The sequence below is a fragment of the Monodelphis domestica genome, chromosome 5, assembly GCF_027887165.1.
Source record: "Monodelphis domestica isolate mMonDom1 chromosome 5, mMonDom1.pri, whole genome shotgun sequence".
Taxonomy (NCBI): Eukaryota; Metazoa; Chordata; class Mammalia; order Didelphimorphia; family Didelphidae; genus Monodelphis; species Monodelphis domestica.
Window position 1 is genome coordinate 79,036,992 of NC_077231.1, and position 24,675 is coordinate 79,061,666.

Consider the following 24,675-nt stretch of genomic DNA (forward strand, 5'->3'; position numbering starts at 1 on the left):
AAGGATTAAGAAAGGTTTCCTGTAGAAGGTATGGTTTTAGCTGAGATTTTTAGAAAGCCAACAAAGCCAGGAGGCAGACATAAGAAAGGAGAGTATTCTAGGCATGAGGGACAGCCAGGAGACTAAGGAATTGAAGAAGAAAACATTTAGGTTTTGAGCCTAGATGACAGGAAGGAAGTTTAGGCAGCATGGTCTAGTAGCAGAGATGAGGATCTTAGTTCTTCCCAGATATGTTAAACAAAATAGATAGCCCTGATCAGAAGACACTGGAGGCAAGGGGAGCAACCAAGCAGCTCATTGCCCCTTCTGTCCCAGGTCTGTACAAGAGCCCTTAACCAACAAAAAGGCAACAAACTAGCTTTTATAAGCTAAATGCTCATTCTGAGAATAGCACACTCAATTCTGTCCAGCGCAAAGGGGAACTTACTAACTTCTAAAGATGCCTTAAGAATCAAAATCATTGGGGGCAGCAGGGTAGCTCAGTGGATTGAGAGCCAAGCCTAGAGACTTGGTCCTAGGTTCAAATCTGGTCTCAGACACTTCCCAGCTGTGTGACCCTGAGCAACTCACTTGACCCCCCTTGCCTAGCCCTTACCATTCTTATGCCTTGCAGCCAATACAAATACACAGTATTGACTCCAAGACGGAAGGTAGGGTTTAAAAAAAAAAAGAATCAAAATCATTTTTTAAATGGTAAGATGACCAAAAATTCATATACAGAATTCACCCATATAAAAATTCTGTTAAGAATATTTCTCAGTCAAATTCTTAATTTAGGGAAAGTATTATTAGATAAGAATAACTAAAAAGTGATCCACTCATTTCTGACAATGACCTATTATTATCTCTAAGTTGAATCTTTTGATCTTAAAGAGGAAAAAAGTCAAAATGAATTCCAGACTGTAAGGATAATGATTGACTTTGCCCCAAATCCCAACAGCTCGAACCTTAAACATAGGGTTCACCTTAAACAATAATTTAACATAACTCATTTTACAGACAAGGTTTCATCTACAAATCCAGAGAGGCTTAGCCATTTACCTAAGCTCTCAAAGTTAATTGGCATCGGATCTAAGATTGGGACTCCTGTATCCTGCTTCCCAGTCCAGTGCTGTTTCCATAGTAATATTTTGCCTCCATGGGGGGGTTGGGGGGAGGAGAACCAGAAAACTAACATTCTTACACAACTCCAGGAAACACACAGCACTGGGAATGACAACATTCTTGTACATTAGTGGAATCCAAGCATAAATTACACTCAATTCAAAGGAGATTACAAATATCCACTCCACCTTCAAGTTGTAGAGGCCAAAAGGAAGCCACAAGGAAAGTCCATGACTTTGAAGTGAAAAAATCACAGCATAAATTGAGGACAAAGCCAAGAATAGCACTTTTGATCTAAAATCCAACCCAAGAGCTCTAATCCTCTGATAAGAATTACAAAGCTAGGAATGTTAACCTAGATGTTTACTTCTCCAGACTTGCTCATTTCAAGAAACCACTTAATGCAACTTTCTCTTTAATGTTTTTGGAAATATTAAGAAAAGGAAAAAGCATAGTGGCTAGTACAGCAGTCTGGGGAGTCAGGAAGACCTCAGTTCACATACACTGTGTGACCCTAGTCAGGTCATTTCACGGATATGAACTTATCCTTTGTTACAAGGGATGACTCACAAAGACTCCGAAAACGGATGTTGTCTAACACTTTTCTAAAAGAATAAAAGTGACTTCCATCCATCCCAGAATTCAAATGAACTTCACCAACATTTATTAAACACTTTATTTGTTCTGGGAGGGCACTTCTTGCCCTCAAAAAACTTCCCTTCTACTAGAAGCCCGAGGTAAGAATTAGAAAGTCCAAGCTATTTGAGGGACGAAGGAACGCTTCCCTGACAAAGGCAGGACATAGATTTTAAGAGGTAGTTAAGAGGGCATTCCAGACATTGAGGGTGGCCTGGACAAGTGCAGGAGGTCCAAAGATGGAGCACTAAGGTCAGAAAAGAGCTGGCGGCCTCATAGGGCAGTACTGTCTAGTGAATGAAGGGAAGAAGGCAAAATAAAGCTGGAAAGGGAGACCTGAACAAGATTACTGAGGAGGCCTGAAGGGCCAAGATGAAAAGGTTGTGTTTTATCCTGGGTATAATGAGGAGTTATAAAGGATCTCAGAACAGGAGGTGTCAGTCTGACTTCTGCCTTAGGGAGATTGGACTAGACTGGGGACAAGGGCAAGACACTCAGCAGCCTAAAGCTAAAGGTAACTCACATGATGTGCTGAGGTTGCTCCCATTTCTATAACTAAAAAAACACAAACCCATGCATTACTATAGGGCAGCAAGGCAGTGCAGCTGGGTCTATAGGCAGGAAAATCTGAATTCAAATCCAGCTTCAGACACTTAGTTGCTAGGGCAAGTCACTTAACCCTGTTTGCCTCAGTTTCTTCATCAGTAAAATCAGCTGGAGAAAATAGCAAATTACTTCAGTATCTTTGCCAGGAAAACCCCAAATGGGATCATGCAATGGTCAGACAGGACAGAAAGGAGTGACCAACAATAAAGTTTTGGCCTTACAAACAAACCACCTTTAAAGGGATAACCAGAGAGGGAATGTGCTAGAGCCATATAGAACTTAGCAGCCCATTGTTAAACTTTTTAGTGAGACCATTTACACCTCAGTAATCAGCAAATGCTACAAATCAAGGCTTCCTTTACTATTTTACTGATTATCTAGACTTACAAAGTGATGGGGGAAAAATGTTAATAATGCAAATTAAACTTCAAACTGTATGGCACCTACATTTTTTCAAAGAGAAAGTTGTTCAACATTTGCCAGCACACTGCTGCCCCAGGAGACCCTAGATTACACTCTGAGAACTGCTGCTTTTGACAATTAAGATACCTAAAACAAAATCATTTTCTTCTATTCTAACAGCCTCTCTCAGGGAGGCAGCCAAGGTTACAGCTAAAAGCTCTTCTGTCTAAGATTAAAATTGAATTTTAACACAGCATGCAATTATCCTCTGGGAAGAAAAAAAAAACCAAAGTCCTTGGAAGAAGGCAGATAAAAGTCTATTTGGCCTCAGAGTTTGGTCACTGAGCTGCTAGGTGTCTTTAGACAAAAATTTATCATATACTGTCCCTTCTCCTGAGGATCAGCTGAGTATATCAATAATTACAGGGACACTGACTGTCTTAGGTGCATGCCTAAAGTATAGTGAAGTAGTAGTGAGACCAATAAGATAAAAGCAAGGTCAGGTCCACATTCTTCTTTTTTATTTTAAGTCCTTATTTTCCATCTTAGAATTAATACTGTGGATTGTTTCTAAGGCAGAAGAGCCAAAAGGACTAGGTAATAAGGGTTAAGTGACTTGCCCAGAGTCACATAGCTAGGAAGCTTCTGGTCAGACTTGAAGCCAAGACCTGCCTTCTCCAGACCAGGCTCTCTAACCATTGAACCACGTGAGCATTCTACGAAGTAAGAATCCTTGGAACCTGAACCATCTACCCAGTCTATCCAAAAAGAGTTCTTCAGATATGAATTGAAATGAGGACAGGAAAATAAGGATTGCACTTGTGATTTAAATCCCAAGTGTGGAAACTACTTCTGCCAATATAAGCATCTTAAAGGTACCTAGAGTGGAAGTGCCAAGGAAGACAGCACCCAAACTAGATTAAAATGTAACTGGGAAATGATTAACAAAATAAATAAATGTACATCAAATAGATAATACATAAGTAAAAATAATAAAAATACAATGGAACACAGATAATGTTAAAAGGCGATGTTCTAAGTCAATATGTGACTAGCAAGGATCCTTCTGTATGGTTTAGTGACCCCCATTATAGTCTAAATTTGATAGCATTGGTCTGGAGCCTTGAGAGGTTTCATCAGGCTCACACCACCTAAGACTTCCTGGGGCAGAGCCCAGTTTTCTAACTTCTCTTGTTGTCTCTTGCTAAGTTTAAACACTAATATGAATAACTGGCCCCACCCCCAGATTTCTAAATGCATACTGTTACAAGTCATTGATAAATTTTTTTGATCCATTATGTATTATACCTCTGAAATGCACAAAATCTCTGATTGTTATAAAAGCAAATTAATTTAAAATAATGCACCAGGAAATGACTTTCCAAAAAAGGGAGACTTTGAAATAATCTCTAAGAGGTGGGGAGCTTGGAGTGAGAGGAAATTATTTGTTTTAATTCTGAAAAAATAGAAAAGAAAATCTTTGGGTTTCCATGCCAAGGAAACTACAGTGGTTAATAATAATATGTAGCATCTATATTGTGCTTTAAGGTTTGCAAAGCACTTTCCATAGCTTAGTTAGCTCATATGATGCCCACAGAACCCCTGGGAGATTGGTGCTATCATGACCTTCATTTTACGGATAAAGAAAGTGAGACTCAGTAGAGTAAGTGACTCATCCGTGAACAAAAGCTACTAAAAGTCTGAGACATAATTCGAGCTCAGATCCTCCTGACTCTCAAGCCCAAGATTCTATACACAAAGCTACCTTTCCTAGACAGTTTAGGAGAGGAATTCTACAACATTCAAATACTCATTCAATTAAAAATTAAAAATATACCTGCTTGTCTTCTAGCAAATCAGGCTCCCCTTTGCTGGAATCAGAGCTGGCATCCTCGTCAGAGCTGTTAACTGCTTCTTCCTCATCAGAGGGAAGGTCTAGGCCACCCTGATTGTCTCGGGAGAATCTAGAAACAGGAATGGAGGACCACATGAATGGCCTAGTAAGAGACGGTATTAGGGATTAGACAAGGGATTTTTCAATGGCATAAGGAAGGTCGGCATCTTCTCTGAAACATACAGTCTCAACAGGTGCCAGGCACTTCCTACCACTGAGTTCCTGCATCTAAACTATACTTTATTGCTTTGACTTTTTTTAATTACAGATAGAAATCATTTTTTACAATTGTTTTCTGATATTTTTCTATTTAGATTCTCTCTCTCCCTCCATCCCCTGCCCTCTCTGATACAGGTTATACCAGCACATTCATGTAATACATATTTTCATATCCCTCGTGCCATGAGAGAAGACAAAAGACATGTACAAAAAAAGGATACATATGACTCATTGGGGCAAGCTAGGTGGCTCAGTGGACTGAGAGTCAAGCCCAGAAATGGGAGGTCCTGGGCTTAAATTTGACCCCAGACACTTCCTAGATGTGCAGTCCTGGGCAAGTCACTTAGCCCTCATTGTCTAGCCCTTCCCACTCTGCTTTGGAACCAATACACAATATTGATTCTAAGATGGAAGATAAAGTTTATTAAAAAAAAAACTCGGGAAGGAAATAAAGTGGAAGATGGCGAGTTTTGATCTGCATTCAGTCTCCAACAGTTCCTTCTTTGGCTGGGAATGGCCTTTTCATTGTGAGTCCCTTGTGGTTATCTCGTAGACTTGCTTTGCTGATAATGGTTTAGTCCTTCACGAATGATCATTGGATAATATTTCAGTTACTGCATAAATTGATCTCCTGGTTCTGTTCCCACTAAACTATACATTGGATGATCACTTTGACAAGTGGAGAAGAGATGGGAGTGGGGAGAGACGCTGAGGGAATGAGACTGAAATAATCCTGGGATGAGACCCAGGGACCGCTCCAGGCTGGTGACGTTGTAAGAAGAGGGAAAGGGAAATGGAAGAAAAGTTGAGAAGGAAGAATCAGCAGGACTCAGTCTAAGAAGATACTTCGGCTGGGCATCTGAGTGACTAAGAGGATGGAGACATTCTCAACAGTAAAGGAAAATCAAAATGAAGAGACAGTTTGGGAAGAATGATAGGTCAGTTGAGTTTCAGAAGTCTAGGGGATGAGAAAGCTACATGGCTCATTAGATAAAGAGCCAGACCTGAAGGCAGAAGGTCCTGGGTTCAAATCTAGCCTCAGACACATCCTAGCTATGTGATTCTGGGGAAGTCACTTAAGCACAATTGCCTAGCTCTTACCACTGTTCTGCCTTGAAACTGCTACTTAAGAAAGTAAAGAATTTGCTTTTTTTGTATATAAGGGGTTAAGTACGTAGTTCTGTGGATTGAGAGCCAGGCCTCGAGATGAGAGGTCCTGGGTTCAAATATTGTCTCAGATACTTCCTAGCTGTGCGACCCTGAGCAACTCACTTAACCCTAATTACCTAGCCCTTACTACTAAGAGAGAAGGCATGTGTTTGGTTTTTTGCTCTTTTTTAGTGTATGGGATATCCAGTTTGAGATGTCCAATAGACAAGTAGAACGTTCAAGGCTCAACAAACAGATCGGAGAATGATCATTGAATCCACAGGAGCTGATGACAACATTAAGTGAAACAAAATAAAGAAGAGAAAAGGGGGCAACTGGCTTAGTGCATAGAGTCAGACTTAAGAGTCTGAAGGTCCTCAGTTCAAATCTGACCTCAGATACTTCGTAGCTTTGTGACTCTATGAGTTCACTTAACTCTCACTGCTTAATCCTTACAACTATTGTTCCTTGGAACCAATGGATAGTATTGATCCTAAGACAGAAGGCAAGTTATTTTCAAAAGAAGAAAGAAAACACAGTCCAGCACAGGGTCCAGGGAAACACTCCCAGCTATCAGGTTAATGAACGAAGATGGATGAAAGAAGAAAGAATAAGGAGTGGTCTGAGAGTTTGGAGGTGAATGCGGAGAGTGCAATATCACAAGGAGAAGAGGGTGACTGGCAGAGTCAACTGTAGCACCAAGGTCAGGGAAAATGAAAATTAATGTAGGTCACTTATTTAGCAATTAAGAGATCATTGGTAACTTGGGAGAGAGCCCCTTCAGTTGAATGATATGGCTGGAAACCAGGCTGGAGAGAGGCAAGAAAGTAGAGGCATTGGCTGTGGACAGTCTTTTCTAGCAATTTAGCCAGGTACAACTCAACTACAACAATAAAACATATAGTCGATTTCATCAGTATGGCGTCACACTATTTTCTCCATCTCTGTTCAGCAATATAAGAATAGGCAAGAAGGCAATGAATGGTGGGAGTTAGCCAAAGCTGGGGCTTGGCAAGGAATAATTTGTAACAAAGAATAAGGAGACAAGGGATTTTAGTGTAGACGATAGCATAGGGCTGAACTGCTTCAGTAAGGGTTCACAATGGGGAAATTTCTCTGGAACCCAATTTTCTTTTATGTCTTAGCAGTAGCTTCGTTTTTTTTTTAAACTTTACCTTCCATCTTAGAATTAATAATAAGTATCTATTCCAGGGCAGGAGAGTGGTAGGGGCTAGGCAACTGGGGTTAAGTGACTTGACCAGGGTCACAAAAGTAGGAGGAATCTGAGGTCAGTTTTGAACCTAGAGCATCCAATCTCTAGCAGGAAATTTTTTTATATACTTTGGTGTTTAGTCCTCCTTTCAATTTACCAAACCAGTCTAGATTGCTCTAGTTCTAGAATATCTCTAGAACTGGTGCTAACTTCTAGTCAAAGCAAAGATAGATGAGAGAATTGGAAAGCATTCCTTAAAGCTTGCTTTAAGCTACCAGATATATTATCAGGCTTTCTATCTTTAAACTAAGGCAGATTTCTGTCCAAATTTCTGTTACTAATCCCAGGTCTTCATTAAATGTAACTTCTTCATCACCATAACAATCCACCATTCAAAGTTGATAGGCTAAAGAAGATAAAGTTAAGAAACAGTGCAGAGGACAGAAAAGAAAAAGGGTTAAGAAAGAGGTTGGGATTGGACAGCCTCAGAAGACCAGGGAATGAAGACAGCTGCTCTTTTACATGGGAGCATCTCTTTTGATTTCTTTTTAATAAATGTCTAATGGATTTTATTTTTAATGAATAAATTTAAAAAATAAATTTGGATTTAATTTAAATGGCATTACTGTAATTCATTTTAAGTGAGGGGAATTCCAAAGGAATGTTCCTGAAGAGGAAAATAACTATTTGTGGCTTTGGTCATAAAGATTAAGGAACAAAGTTCCCTTGGCGACCAGCTTCCTTTTTACCATCTCCATCATCTAAGGATATCCAGAGAATAGGCCAGAAAGGAAGAAAGGGTGGAGCCAAACAAGTCTTGAGTGCCAGATGTAAAGGAAAGCCAGCCCTGAAAACCCAAGGTACTTAAGAAGTCTATTTTAAATTTTAGGAAATGGCAAGGTCAAAATAGAAAGGGTTCCATATCCAGTCAGTGAATATCTGGGTTCAAATTCTGCAATTGAGGCCTCCCATATCAATGTGATTTGGGACAAACCATCCATTCCCCTGACCTGAGTTTGATCTTCTGTAAAATAGATTAGATGACCCTTAAAGTACCTTCCAGCTTTCAATCTATACTCCAATAATCCTCTTTCCCTTAGTGATATGAAGAGGCCTTTGGCATGGCTCACTATTTTTTATTTTTACTAATTTATTATTTTTGTTGTTTATTTTATTATAGAGAAATCACTAGATTTCCCTCTGTTCAAAATACATATTGGCCCAGATCAAATTGCTTACTATTTCCAAGTTGGGGGAGGGAAATAGACAGTTTGGATCTTATAATTTTGGAAAACAGATGTTGAAAATAATTATTTCATGTAATTGGGGAAATAAGAAATTTTTGAATTAAAAAAAAAGTAAAATAGACAAAACAGGACCCAAAGAGAATTTAAATATACAAGGAACCAATTAACTATCTCTGGGAAAATAAAATTTTTAAAATATTTTGACATGTAATGTCAATTATTTAGTAAAAGGTGCAGGATATGAATCTACAAAAGGAATGATTGAACTTGGTTTTTATTTAATATTTTCTTGATATTTTGATAATTGTATTTCAATAGAGTAGATTTTCTTTGTCAACATCTAGATTTTATTATATGCATTTAAAAGTAAGATGAGAGGGGAGCAGAAAGGTGGCTCCATGGATAGAGCCAGGCTTGGAGGCTGGAGATCTTGGATTCAAATCTAACCTCAGATACTTCTAGCTGTGTAGCCCTGGACAAGTCACTTAACCTCAACTGCTTAGCCCTTACTGCTCTTCTGCCTTGGAATAGATCCTTAGTATTGATTAGAAGACATAAGGAAAGGGTTTAAAATTAAATAAAATAAGATTTGGAGAAGGTATCAATAGGTAACTTGTCAAAAGGGACGCAGGTTCAGAAACTGTAACAAGGATGATGCCCATTCACATTCAGGTCCTGATTATCTATTCATCAGAACCCTGATGTGTCTTTAAGAGCCAGTCCTGCCACCCAGCTGTCCCATCACCAGGTGGGACCAAGGTTTCCAACTGAGGGGGGTGGGGAGACTGCAGGAAGTCTTGCTGCCACAGGCTGAACTGCTCAGCGTTCAGCTGTCTGGCAGTCCTCATCCCAGACTTCTATAAGAGATAGGGCAGCTTCCCCATGACCAGGTGCCCTCCCCAGCAGGTGGGCCACGCAAGGCTTGCTGGCCCTTCCCCTCTGGCCAGATGCTTTGTCTCTCAAGGAGCCCAGGCAGGGGCATAACCCAACTGCGAAGCTTTATTCTGGATTTCCATCAGTAAAGCTAACTGAGGGCTCAGCCCTGGATCTAGAGATACAAAGGAGCACTACAAGGGGAAGAAATGGGTAGGGATCTAAGGTCAGTTTTCCAGTCTCTTTTTCAAGAGATTTTTGCAAATTTGTATCTGCTTCAGCTCATCTTAAGTATAAATCTAAAGTTCTAAGTGTAATATGTTTCAATATTTTAAAAGGGGATACAAAGAAACATGAGGATTATTGTCTAAAAGGACAATGTTATCATCCCGAAGAGTAGCAGCAAATACAATGAAGCCTCCTGCTTAGGCAGGACAAGAGGAAAAGGAATGAAATTATATCAGAATATGAGCAATACTGAGGAAATGATATGAACTAAAAAGAGATTCCCCCTCTGCTGATGGCATTTTACTTTACTTTAGTTAATTGATTTAAAAACAAACAAACTTTGATTTCTAAGAATAATCCCCAAACTGAAGGGCAACAAAAGCTAGGCTCAGAGTCACAGAGATAGGAAATGTCTGAGGTCACATTTGAACCCAGAACTACAAATTCCAGGCCTAGTGCTCTATTCACTGTTCTATCTGGCTACTCACATTTTTTTTTGTTTTTAACGAATAAGATCTCCATAAAGGAAAGCCAGTTAAAAAATGTTTAAGGATAATAAGCAAAGCTCCTTCTGTGTACCAGGAACTATGGCAGATAGAATGGCTTAATGAGTGATTCAAGAACCGATATTTGAGTTAAGACCTGGGTTCAAATTTTACCTCTAACATATACTGATTGTATGACAAGTCACTTAATCTGCTATATAGCTGTAAAAAAATTCTCTGTAAGGCTAAAAATAGCTACTGATGCAATAGATATAGAACTGGGCTTGGTGTCAGGAAGTTCTGAGTTCAAATTTGACCTTAAGATTCTTTTCTTGTGTTTTCTTGTGTGTTACTTGAGCCACAACCTCAGTTTCCTCAACTGTAAAATGGAGATAACAGTAACTAATTCAAAAGTACTCAGACACTTCCTTGCTGTGTGAGCCTGGGCAAGTCACTTCACCCTCACTGCCTAACTCTTACAACTCTTCTGCTTTAGAACCAATACATAGTAATGATTCTAAAATGAAAGGTAAGGGTTAAAAAAAAAAACAGATGAGTAATTAGGTAGCACAATGGATAGAGTGCTGGACCTGGAGTGAGAAAGACACCTTCCTGAGTTCAAATCTGGTCTCAGACACTTAATAGCTGTATGACCATGAACAAGTCATTTACCCCTATTTTGCCCCAATTTCCTCATATGTAAAATGAGTTGGAGAAGGAAGTAGGAAATTACTCCAGTATCTTTGCCAAGAAAAACCCAAAATGAGGTCACAAAGAGTTGGATATGATCAGAATGACTGAAAAACAACAAGAGTATAGTGGAAAGGTGGGCACAGAAAATTTGGAGCAAGAACAGCTAGGTCTGAATACAGGGGCTCAACAATAGCTGAACAATGATAACTCAAAGATTTTTGTAAGGATGAAATAAACATTTATTTAGAAGGAAAAAGACCAAGACAGGATATCCTGGGTTCAAATTTGACCTCAGATAGTTCCCAGCTGTGTGACCCTGGGCAAGTCACATAACCCCACTGCCTAGCCCTTACCACTCCTCTGCCTTGGAGCCAATACACAGTATAGATTGTAAGACAAAAAGTAAAGGTTTAAAAAAAGGGGGTGGGAGGAGTCCTTAGCACAGTGCCTGACATATAGTAAGTGCTGTATAAATGTTTTTCTCTTCCTCCTTTCCCTCAGGTGCAGTAGAGGTGCCAAACTGAACTGGTAAAGGTACTAAATAAATCCCAGAGCCAGTTCTGGTCCCTGAAATGCTTTAGGTCATCATTATCTGACACCTAATGAGTTGAAAAAATAAAACCATTTACAGTTTCATATACAAGGCTTCCTTTCTATTCCTTAGACATTAAAATGGCAAAGCCATAGCCTAAATGCAAATCATCTCATTATAGGGGCCTCAGTTTCTACATCTGTAAAATGAGCATTTAGACTAGATAGCCTGTTTAGTTCCATCTCACTCTTTCTCCCTGACCCTATATACTATTCCTTTCCATATGAATTCCAGGATTTATTAAATTGGCCTGATAAAACACATATATATTTTGGATCCTGACTGCCTAGCAAAAAGCATTCTCAAGAGCATAAAAATGGCTAAAACCAGGATAATGTGTTAAGCAGATGCATATTATTTTCTTGTAGTACGAAGCATCAGAGCACTGTCCATAATGCCTGTCTTTTTCTTCACAATCCCCATATATTTTATTTCAATTTTTAAAAGTCAATCTTTACCTTCTGTCCTAGTATGAATTCTAAGACAAAGAAGTAGCATGGGGTAGGAAATTGGGATTAAGGGACTTGCTCAGGGTCACGCAGCTAGAAAGTACCTGAGGTCAGATTTGCACCCAAGTTGTCCTGACTCATGGCCTGGCACTTTATTCACTGTGCTACCTAAATATCCTTCCATCTCATATTATCTTTTAAAAAACTCTTCCCTTCCATCTTAGAAGTAATACTATGTATTGGTTCTAAGGTAGAAGCCCAGTAAAGGCTGGGCAACCTGGGTTAAGTGACTTGCCTAAGGTCACAGAGCTAGGAAGTGTCTGAGGCCAAATTTGAATCCAGGTCCTTCTGTCTCCAGGCCTGGCGTTCTATCCACTGAGCAACCTAGCTTGTGCCTCGTTGCCCCTGTCCCATGTTATTTTTACTAAACCAGAGTTGAAGGAAAAGGAAGAGGCTTGGAGACTTCTTTAAGGTGATTTTTCCCAGTTAGCTTTGAGAAGAACAAAAACAACAGAAAACCTTTTTGGAGGAATGGACCAAGATCATTTCTGCTATTCCTTTTTCTAGACTAGAAGTCACTGAAGAATTGTGCCTGTAAGTGCTAATGAGAGACATACAGCTATGTGTGTTCCCAAGACATCAGAATAAGCAAGTCTGCTCTCTGGAAGAGATAATCACAGCCTAAGTATCTTGACTTTTCTATCAGCTTCCAGCCTTTAAAAATATATAATTCACACACACACACACACACACACCATTAACACACAAACACACACACAGACAATTAACACACAAACACACACACACACACACACACACACACACATCTTTACTTAGACTGAATTTTTCATCTTTTGAACTCTCAAATGACAGTTGCTTCCTCCGGTTAAAAACCTTCAGCTTTCAATCTGCAGCTAACCTGGAAGGCCAAGTTTGATCTGGGAAACTACAAGAATCAAATCTGTCCCTCAGCGACAACCTCACTCTTTGCCTCTTAACACTGGACCAAACCAGTGCAGAGTGAAATAAACAAGAACCGAGAAAATGATATGACTGCAATAACAGACACAAAGCCAAATATTTGTTGGCTAATTGTTATGACTCCTCTGGCTCAGGGAGAGGTGGGGAAATTTGGGTGGGGAACACTCCATCCATAAGAAAATAACTTGTTCCCTTTTCTCCTTCATAGTGCTTGGTTTTGTTTTTTTTCCCTTGTTTTGTTGGAAGGAAAGGGGAAAAGAAGATGGAGAGCATATTCAGAAAAGAGGGTGATTATACACACACTTTCCCTTATCTTCTGTCCAAGTATCAGTTCTAAGACAGAAAAGTGGCAAGGGCTAGGAAATTGGGGTGAAGTGACTTGCCCAGGGTCACCACACAGTTGAGGCCAGATTTGAACACAGGTCCTCCAAAACCCAGGCCTGGCACTCTATCCACCTACCTGCCTCATCTGATTTTTTTTTTAAATTTTTTTAAGGAATAGATTACTTTCCTCTTCAGTCATTTTGAGAATGAAGAAATACATAGGCAGCAACTTAGCTTTGTGAATGGAAAGCCAGTCTTAAGATCAGGAAAATCTAAGTTCAAATCTGAACACAGACACTTCCTAGCTGTGTGACCCTGGGCAAACTGCCTCTTTTTCTTGTGTTTAAAAGAGGGTAATAACAGAGCCCACCTCTGAAGATTGTGAGGATCCAATGAGATAATACTTTTGAAGTTACTAGCATACAGTAACCGCTATGTAAATGCTAGTTGTTGTTGGGCTATTCCATTACCTTTCCATGCTCTTGGGAAATTTCTAAGAGACCATAAAAGGTTGCAAAGAACTTGTCTTTCATAGAAGGAGTTTCTTCATATGAAAATACCCAATTGCCAAGGAAATCATAGTTGCTCTACAGAAGGTATACATCCAGAGATGTATCCTTCAAAATGGTCCCTTTTTAAGACTGAGATGGGAAAGAATTCAAACTGAGGTTAGTAAAGAGGTCACACAGCTAAGCCACTGGCCAATCTCCATTCAAATTTCATCCATTTATGGAGTCAAGTCAGTCTATCGGCATGTTTAATGAGGATTAGGCAATATGTTGAGCACAGAGCTCACATGCCAATGGAAAGTGAAGCCCATAGGTGCTATGTAAACCTGGAGCTAACCCAGTCTCTTCCCCAAGTCTTAACTGGTAGAGCTCTAAACCATTTGGAAGAGCCAACATATCACCCTCCTCAGCAAATTGTGGAATTCCTCCCAAGAGCCAGCACCAAGCATTTATTCCCTGGGGGGAGGGGGATTCCATGTGATGAGGATCCTTTTCTGTTCTCATAAGGAGTTTCATCATCTTCACTTTCTACCCTCTGAGATGTTGTGGTTCTGGAAAAGCTAAAAATAAATCTGCTTGCTGCTGTAAGTCATAGATTTAAAGATAAAAGGGACCTTCAAGGCCCATCTAAGTCCAGGTCACCCACTCTCCAAGGCCAGACAATAAGCATTTATTAGTTGCTTATTGAATGTTAGGGATACAAAGACAAGGAAAAAGGAAGCCTTCTAGGTAGTTCTAGGTGCTCTAAAGAACAGGCTGAAAATGGGGGAAGGAGGGAGCGATGGCTAACTAGTCTGGGCCCTTTGGAGAACTCAACAACTGGGCATTTGGGGGAGAAGGAGGTCACAGAGGCAAAGGGAGAAAGCAGCTGAACCATGGTGGTGAAGTCTGCCCAGTGAAGGATGGCTACTTTATCAAAATGGAAACTAGAGCTCAGACATATTAGGTGACTTCCTCAAGACCACATGGATAGAAAGCAGAAAAGCCCTGATTCAAACCAGGGCCTTTGACCCCAAATCTACTGTTACAGCCTGTGGAACACTATGGAGTCTCACAAAGAGACATTTACAAACTGTGACCCCGGGAAAATCATTTAACCAAGTAGCCTAGCCCTTGCCCTTGCCTTGGAGATGTTACTAAGAAATTAAGAATTGAGAGAGACAGGCAGACATTTACGGAGTTGTTGTTCATCCTTCTTTTTGAAGAGGACCAGTGATATCATGAGGTGATGACTTATACATAATTATAAAATGCAGTTACAGAGTGCTGCCATAGGAAGATTAATATCAGTGTTATCAATAAGATAAAGTCAACTAGAAAGGGAAGACAACAGAATAAGGATAAAGTAGGGCAGGCAGGGGTGCTTAACCTGGAGCCTGTGAATTTTAAAAAGTATTTTGATAAGTAATCTTACATATTTTATTTTATGTGTTTAACATCACACTGACAGGGGGTCTATAAGCTCCATCAGCTCAGCAAAGGGCTGTCCACATCATAAAAAAGAGGAAAGAATCCCTGAACCACTCATTACTATGGGGCAAGTAGGTGCTGCTAGGGAGGAATGCCAGTGACCTAGAATGAGGAAGGATCAAATACAGCCTCAAATACTAAACTAGTTAGCTGTGTGACCCTGAGCAAGTCACTTAACCCTGTTTGCCTCAGTTTCCTCATCTGAAAAAAATCTGGAGAAGGAAATTATACACTGCTTTGGTTCCTCTGCGAGGAGAAAACCCCAACTAGGGTCCTCAAGAGTAGGACTGAAACAACTGAAAACTTGATGTAGGGTAGATACACTTGAGGCAGGAAGAGCCATTGGGAAGCTATCTGGAATAACAATGTAAAACTAATTATTGCAGCATTTCAAAAGAGAAGTGATAAGAGCCTAGTGGTAGAACTAGGGGAGCAAAAAAGGAAAAGATGATGGTCAAAATTGTCTCTGGCGTATCCTTAGGGAAATGATAATCCTTTGAACAAGGTGAGTTCTCCAGGAGTTGAGTACTGACTGCCTTTCTCACAGCATATTAAGGCCTCCAAAATTCACTGTTCACATTTCCTAGGCAACACTCTTAACCTTGGCCCTAAGGAGGTCACATAGCAAGTTAAGCATCAGAAGACAGAACTTGAAACCAGGACTCATTTTCATCAGGCCAAGGTACCACTCACTGCTAAGTTAATTTTTATTTTCAATGTCCAGAGAAGGGAGAATTAAAGATAACCTTTAAAAGGCCTTTCTACCTGCTGAATTCCATTGACAGAACAAAATATCAAAATGATTTCCCCAAGCAGAGCAATCCAATGGCTTGCAAAACTACATAACATCTGTCTCCTGCAACAGTCAATAAAATAAAGGTTGGCTTTTTGCCTCTGGTTAGTCACTTAATTTTTAGAGGCTCTCTTTGGTCAGTTCTCTCTTTAGTTCCCTCCCATAGGCAGATACCCTGTCTCTGATGGAAGGTCAAAAGCAACAGGATGCCCTCTTTCCCTCACCTCATCCGGCATGGTCACTGCATAATCTGACAGGCAGAATGACAGAGCCAAGAAAGCAGACCCAAGTTGGTTCAGAAATTCCTTGTGGTTTCTTTTCCAAAATAAATATTTCCATGGAAAATTCTCAGCCAAAATGATACTACCTGCAATAAGATTCCTTTCTCTGGAATAATAATAATGGGCCACTAAATTCCTTTGCCACCTAGAAATGCTATGCCTAGTATCATTCCCATTCATATTTTGTCTTATTTCTCCAAGTTTTAAGAGGCAAGAAAAGGCACTTTCTGAACTTAATAGAAAGCATGCAAAAACAAAAAACATTCTCCTTTAGAAAATGGTTGATGGGAGTCTATTATCAACTTTCGAATGGGTCTGTTAGAGGCAGAAATCATGTAGGGAAAGGAAACGGTAAATAGGAAATGGGCAGTAGGAAAAGGAAAGAGGAAGGAGCCAGGGTTTCTAGATGAATAGATTCCTATTTGGATAGGAAAGCAAGGGGCACGAAATAGGGTTAGAAAGGAGATTCCAGGAAGTTCTGAGTTGGAATCCTTCCTTCAGACTCACTACCTACATGATCCTGGGCAAGGCACTTAAATTGAGTCAGCCTCATGCTATATTTAAAACAAGAATAATGCTAGTCTTAAGTATGCCATTCCATAGGGTGGGCACGCAAATTTCATGAGAATACATGTCAAACAGATGCCAATTCTTGAAGCAATATATAAATTTAGCTATTATTATAATTATTACTATCAAAAGCAGTAGGGACATACTTCTAGCAAGGCTAGATGCTCTCTTTTTCTTTTAACTGGAAATTTGTCCCCTTTATTTTTGCAGCTAGGAAGTAGAGGGTGGCTCAGTAGATGGAGCACTTCACCTGCAGTCAGGAAGACCTGAGTTCAAACCGACCTTCAGACTCTTGCTTGCTACATGACCTGAGGAAATCATTTAACTTCTGCTTGCCTTAATCCGCTAGAGAAGGAAATGACAAACCACCTCAGTATGTGTGCCAAGAAAACTGCAGGACAGTATTGGCTTGCTGGGGGTCACAAAGAGCTGGACACAACTGAACAATAACAAAATCAAAAGCAGGAGGCATTTACTTCTAGAGGCTAGATGGGATGTTTGTCTTTTACTTGGAAATTTGACCCTGTTACTTTTCACTCCAGGGTCATCAAGCAAACATTCTATTGTATTTAATTTCTCTTAAACTTACATGAACAAAGATCTCTCCCAGAACCATTCCAGAGGATTTGTTTTCTTTTTCTTTTAGGAGATATAAGTAGCCCTTCCTCATCTCCCACCCCTGACCCAGAGTGAACAAGACCTGCTCATCCAAAGGATGCTCTAATAATTCATTACTGGCTTTGTAACCATGTGTTTCCTTTGGCTACTTTCATATTTATCATAGGACAGGTGGGGGGAAAAACCATAATGAAGAGTCATGTAAATATTGAGGTATACAGGCAAATAAAAGTAAGACTTCTCTCTCCTTCTCCTTCTCCAAGTACCAATTCCAAGGCAAAAGAATGGTTGGAGCTAGGCAAATGGAATTAAAGAATTTGCCCAGGGTAATAAAGTTAAGAACTTTCTGAAGCCAAATTTGAATCCAGATCCTCATGAATCCATGTCCAGTGCTCTACCCAGTCTGCTACCTATACCATGAGACTAAATATTTTTATCTTTTAATTCAATTTTATTTTCCAAATTACATGTAATTATAATTGTCAACATGTTTGCCAAAGTTATAAGATCCAAACCAAGATTAAATATTTTAATAGAATTATAGGTTCTTGGGGGCAGCTGGGTAGTTCAGTGGATTGAGGGCAAGACCTAGAAACAAGAAGTCCTAGGTTTAAACCTGGCCTCAGACATTTCCTAGCTGTGTGACCCTGGGCAAGGAGATTTAGGCAGAGTTATACTAGATACACTTTAAGGATGCTTCCAAAATTTAAGATCCTATAATTCAATAAATAGAGTTTTAGGGGGCAGCTGGGTGGCTCAGTGGATTGAGAGCCAGGCCTAGAGACAGGAGGTGCTGGGTTCAAATCTAGCATCAGACCTGTCCTAGCTGTGTGACCCTGAGCAAGTTACTTAACCCTCATTGCCTAGCCCTTACCACTCTTCTGCCCTAGAACCAATAAACCATATTGATTCTAAGAATGTAAGGGTTTTATATATATATATACAGAGAGAGAGGGAAAGTCTTATTTTTATTGGCCTCTGTATTACAATATTTACAATGGTCTTCACAATCACTTTTACCCACCTGTTCTTTGATAAATATTAAAGTAGCCAAAGGAAACATATGATCAGAAAGTCAGAATGAGTCATCATTTGGAAATGAATAGCATAAAATAAAAATAATAAAAAATAGAAAAATAAATATTATAGCAACTGGAGTTTATATCTCACTTATATGGTTTACAAAGTCCTTTAGACATCTCACTTTTTCCTCAGAACCCTGCAAAGTAGATGATATTATTTCCTTCCTTCATTTTATAGATGAGAAAACTAAGTCAAATTTTTAAAAAGTTATAATATATGTATATATAATATAACATACCATAACATACCATAATATAACATAACATAACATAATATAACATAACATAACATAACATAACATAACATAATATAATATAATATAATATAAAATAAAAAATTTTTTAAAAAGTTAAGTGATTTGTATATGATCCTGAAGTTGGTAAGAGTATGAAGCAAAATTTGAACTCAGGCTTTCCTGTCACTAGGAAGATGGCACAGGCTCGGCTTAGACTTTGGAAGACTTGAATTCCAATCCAATCTCAGACACATACTAGCTATATGACTTTAATCAAGTCACTTAAGCCTGTTTGCCTCAGTTTCTTCTTCTGGAAAATGAGCTAGAGAAGCAAAAGGAGCCAACCATTCCAGTAACTTTGCCAAGAAAACCCAAATGGTGTTATGAAGAGTTGGGCATGACCATATAATAAAACTTCCTGCCTCTAAATGACCATCTAACTGCCTCTAAGGGTTCTTTCCGCCACCCACTTGGCACTATACCAACATTTACTTGTAAGAACAATCCACGTGCTTACCTGGTTTTTCAGGTTCATTATCAGGAGAAAATTCTAGCAGGGTCAGAGTGACCAAATATAAACTGGGAGTTAAAAAGTCAAGGCTAAATTTGCTTAAAAATGAAAGCCAAAAATCCCTGTCAGCAAGCACAGCCGCCCTTACACTGAAAAATCAACTGGATGACATTTTTTGGCCCTAATTAGGAAGACTAAAAGAGGAATCACAGTCTATCAATAATGAGGCCAGAGAAGGATCCAGCACAGTGAACCCCAGGCTTCCCCCTTCCTGATTAGCCTCAGGCCATTTGTAAGAGCAGTTTTCAGTAATTCCTTCTTATCTGAGTGTCTAGTCAGACCTTTAGCCTTAGGAACCATTATTGTCCGTGTCATCATAGGCTGGACATGAGACAAGAATCAAATCAAGGTTCCCAATCAACACCTCCTAAATACCAACTGGGTCACTCTGGGATGTTGCACCATCTACCAGACCTGCTATTTCCTCATCCATAAAAGAAGGATGATGACAATAAGGGCTCTAACCCCTACCTTACAAGGTGGCAGAGAGGAATGTCAAGCTCTTTGCACAACTGCTCTTTGACTATACTGATATATTAACAACATACTATGAATAATGTGTTCTCTAATATATAAAATACTAGGATATCCTTATAATACTATTATAATAATAATAGCTAACATTTATGTAAAATAGCATTACCCTCACCAAATCCCTAACTATTAAACATTATCAAGGAAGATACAAAATTACGATCACTTTCAAAGTTTGGGTAAAAATCACTGATTTAGCACAGAACCATATAATTTGCTTTTTCCAGTTTAGAAGTCACACCAAAAGAGTGGAATGTAGAAGCAAGGGACTTGAATTCAAATCCAGACTTGACCACTTACTCTCTGTGTGTGACTTCAATTTTCTCATCTCTCTAATGAGAGGTTTGGGACCAGATGAGGCCCAAGGTCCTTTCAGGCAAGATCCATGAGTCTATCTATCATTAAACATCCTCGGGTTACAAGCAAATGAAAATGAAATATTTATACTAAGCTAATAATACCTGCCTGAAGTCCTTCCATCACAGCTTGGGATGGTCAAACAAGATCGCCTTTGTTTTTTAGTTGCTATTATTGGAATTGTTAATAAAATAATAATATAGGTATTATTTATGCCTTAAACCTATCAAATTATTTTAATTTCAGTATTATTTCTATTGAATACCTGGTAATTATAGCATTATTGTAGCTATTATAGTGATACCATTTTTATATTTTCTCACTATGGATTAATAATTTATTATTAATTAGGTATAAGTACATATATATATTTATTAATTGGGTATAGACATATTATCACCTCCAAACATCCTATTACTGGGTGCAGAAAATAACATACAAAGTTGTAAGGCAATCGTTCTTCTTCCTAGATATTGATTAAAGCAAGGTCTAGCCTCAGATCTTTAGGGGGATGGCAGGCAGTTATACTTAAATTATGACTATTGTTAATTGATTAAGTCAGAAAAAGTATAAAAAGCTGGAAGACAAGGGAGGTCTAGCCTCACACCTTTAGAGGGATGGCAAGGTAGTAATACTTATTATATTTTATGACTATTATTAATTGATTAGGTACAAAAATGAGATCAGAAAAAGTATAAAAAGCTGGAAGACAAGGGAGGTCTAGCCTCAGACCTTCAGGGGATGGCAAGGTTAACAGGTAAAGAGACACAAAACACAATTAAAGGGCAGTGTCCACATACTAGGAAAGGAATGAGAAGCAGCCTGAGAGGCCGGGAACTCCAGAGTTTAGGAGAGTAGAGTGAGATTGAAGCATGGTGGAATGGAAAAATTACTGAGTTTAGAATCAGATAACAGAGGTTCAAATCCTTAAGGAGACCCTGTCTCAGTTTCCTCATTCAAAAAATGAGGAAGATACCTTCCAACTCAATATTGACTGCTGCTATGAATTTGTACCATTTATTACATGTTACCTGAGGCTACAATTCACGCTATATGACCCTGGTCTACATATACTGGAAAATATGGCACCCAATTTTTATAAACAAGTAATTAGCATTTAATAAGTCCCTATTATATACCAAATACTGTTAGGCACTTAAGACAGAAAGTGAAAAAATGAAGAGTGTTTGATCTTAAGATACTTAAATTCTTGGTAAGGAAGACAACATGTACACATATAAGTGTATACAAACGATAAACAAAATTTGATGTTGTTCAGTCATTTCTGTTGTGTCTTACTCTTCATGACCTGATCTGGGGTATTCTTAGCAAACATACTGTAGTGGTTTGCCATTTTCTCCTCCAGTTCATTTTACAGATGAGGAAACAGAGGCAAACAGGATTAAATGACCTGCCCAGGGTCATACAGCTAGTAAGTGTCTGAGACCACATTTGAACTCAGGTCCTCATGTTTCTAGGTCTGTACTCTATCCAGAGCACTAAATAGTTTTCCCTAAGGAAAATTCACAGAAGACACTATTTTTGGGGGGAGAGACATTCACAGCAGAAGGATCAAGAAAGGCTTCACATGAGACAGGAGCTCATTTGGGTCTTGGACACTTCTGGCAGTCTGATGAAATCTATTAGTTCTTAAAAAGGATCACAGAGGAAACCAAAGGTGAGGGAAAATAAAGCTAAATTTTTCCTCCCACCAGGTCCAGAGGCCAATTAAAAAATTCCATGATAGAGGAGCTAAAGTACTGTCTGAACTCTAAAAGCTTTGGCTGCTGGAAGGGTGGGGTGGAGGGGAGGGAGGGAAATAATGTGATTATTGTAACCAAGGAATAATGTTCCAAATTGACTAAATAAACTAATTCAATTGGGAAAAAAAATAAAATAAAATAAAATAAAGAACTTTGTCAAATTAAAAAAATAAAATAAAATAAAATAAAATAAATAAAAGTACAACTGAGGAAAGAATCTATTCCAGGCAAGTCCCTTGTTAGCATAAAAGCTTTTTGCAAATAGTGATTGTTTCCTTCATTGTACTTACATCACCAACAGGGAGCAGTAGCTAGTCCAGAGGAATAATTTGGGAGCGGGATTTCATTGATAAGGAACTTCCAGGAGAAGAACCTCTTCTCATCAGAGCAGGTTAGCCCCTCTGCCATCTACATAGATCTTCAAGATCTAGGACTTGAGAGATTTCCTATCAGACCAAACCATCATAGACACTTAATAAATGCAACTATGAGAGGCAGCTGAGTGATTTAGTGAACTGAGAGTCAGGACAAGAAATGTGAGGTCCTGGGTTCAAATTTGACCTCAGATACTTCCTAGATGGGTGACTCCAGGCAAGTCACTTAACTTTCATTGCCAGCTATTACCGCTCTTCTGCCTTGGAACCAATGGACCGTATTGATTCTAAGACGGAAGGTGAGGGTTAAAAAGTAAATAAATACAGCTATGCTCTGGTTTCGGAATAGCTAGGTGATGCAGTGCATACTTCCTAGCCATGGGACCCTTGGCTAGTCCCTTAACCCCAACTGACTAGCTTTTGGTGCTCTTTTCTCTTAAAAATGACAAGACAGAAGGAAAAGCTTTAAATTAATGGATGAATAAGAAGCAAGAGAGACTCTTTGGCTACATTCTATGAAAGTTGTAATGGGCTTCAAATGCCAAAGAGTTTGGATTTGATTCTAGAGGAATTTACTGAGTAGAAGAGTGACATAATCAGAATTATCAATTAATCACTCTGACTTTAGGAAGAAGCTATGTGATGGGTGGATTGGAGAAGGAAGAGACTCTAGGCAGCCAGACCAATCTGGAGACTTCTCTAGAAAAGAGAGATAGAAGAGGTCTCAACAAAAGTGGTGACACCAGATCTTACAGAATGGATTATAGCAATTATGCCATAGCACTAAACCCTGGGGATACCAAGAGGTACAAGACATCATCCATGCCCTAAAGGGCATGTTAGAGTTAAGTGCCCTGGATATGAATTTATTGTTGTTCGGTCATTATCAGTCAGGTTTAAAAGTTAAATTCAAAATTCAATGTTCCCAACTCTTCATGATTCCATTTGGAGTTTTCTTAGCAAAGATAACGGAGTGGTTTGCCATTTCCTTCTGCAGCCCTTTTTATGGATGATGAAACTGAAGCAAACAGGATTAGGTGACTAGGCCAGGATCATACAACTAGTAAAAGTTTAAGACCAGATTTTACAAATATGGAAACTAAGGCCAAAAAGGTTAAATAACTTGCCCAGGGTCACAGAGCTAGTGTCTGAGGCTACATTTGAACTCAAGTCCTCCTGACTGCATTCTATCCACTGTTATAGTTATCCCAAAGTCCTAGTGCTATTTTGAGGGTTGATCGCTTTTGGGACACTGCATCCAGGCAGTGCCTACTTTCCATTACACTAATTTCTGGAAACACTAATCAAGAAGTCCAATAGTAAAATGCAATCATCTGTTCACAGAAGAATAAGGTTATAATTCAGTTTGAGTTGCGGCACTAAATAAATCACAGATATAACCAACAACCTTAGTAAAACAAATCTGTGAGTAATTGCTGGTGGTCAGTCTTTTGGCAACAGGCTTCTCTGAACTCCAAAGACAGTCTTTGAATGAGAAGCAAACATATGGATGTCAGGTTGTATTCCAGATTAGGAAAATTTTCCAAAGGCCATTCTGCAGTTAGAACCCTTGAGAACTCAGTTATATCCATGGTCTAATGAGATATGGGGAGGACCTGGGGAGAAGAAATTAATATACTCATGTAATAATAGCTCACATTTACATAGTGCTTTGAGATTTGAAGTTCACCTATTCCCCAAATGGAAAATAGTCAATAGTACGAAATCACAATTTTCAAAAGAAGACACCAACACGATAAAAACTACATGAAAAAAATGCCCCAAATCCCTAATGATTAGAGAAATGCAAATGAAAGCAACTTTGAGGCTCCACCTCCATCTAGCAGATTGGCAAAACTGTCCAAAAAGGAAAATGACAAATGTTATGGGAGGAGGGCCTCAGGAACACAGACACAGCAACATCCTGTTGGCGGAGCTGTGACTTGGTCTAGTCGCACAACCACTGAAACATGCTTACCCTTTAACCCAGTAATACCAATATGCATACTGGGTCAAAGAGAGCTAAAAAGGGGCCATCCACACAAAAATATTGATGGCAGCTTTGTTTCGGTGGCCAAGAAGTGGTAACAAGAGGGGTGCCCATCAATTGAGGGATGGCTGAACAAATAAAGAACATAGAAAAACAGGAAGCAAATAGATGACTATAGTGCTCTAAGAAATAAAAGGGGCCATTTCAGCCAAACGAGAGAAGACTCAGAAGAAGCGTAACAGAAGAAAGCAAAGAGGATCAGAAGCAGCAGCATTTTATGTAAAAAACACAAAACCCTACCAACTTGGAAAGATTTAAGGACTAAAGGACCAACCATGATTCCAAAGAGCCAAATGAGGACACTTGCAACTCATTTCCTGACAGAATTGATGGTCATAAGATATGAAAAAGGCATATACAAATACAATGTGG

The 24,675-nt window shown here is 39.1% G+C and overlaps 1 protein-coding gene across 1 annotated transcript in view; it reads right to left on the minus strand.

Annotated features, from left to right (window-relative positions):
• Positions 1 to 24,675, minus strand: part of FGD6 (FYVE, RhoGEF and PH domain containing 6) — a 175,365-nt gene that overhangs the window by 104,256 nt on the left and 46,434 nt on the right. Inside the window, exon 3 of the mRNA XM_007503223.2 lies at positions 4,586 to 4,712. Within this exon, the coding sequence (XP_007503285.2) occupies positions 4,586 to 4,712 (127 nt within the window). The remainder of the gene's footprint in view (positions 1 to 4,585; positions 4,713 to 24,675) is intronic.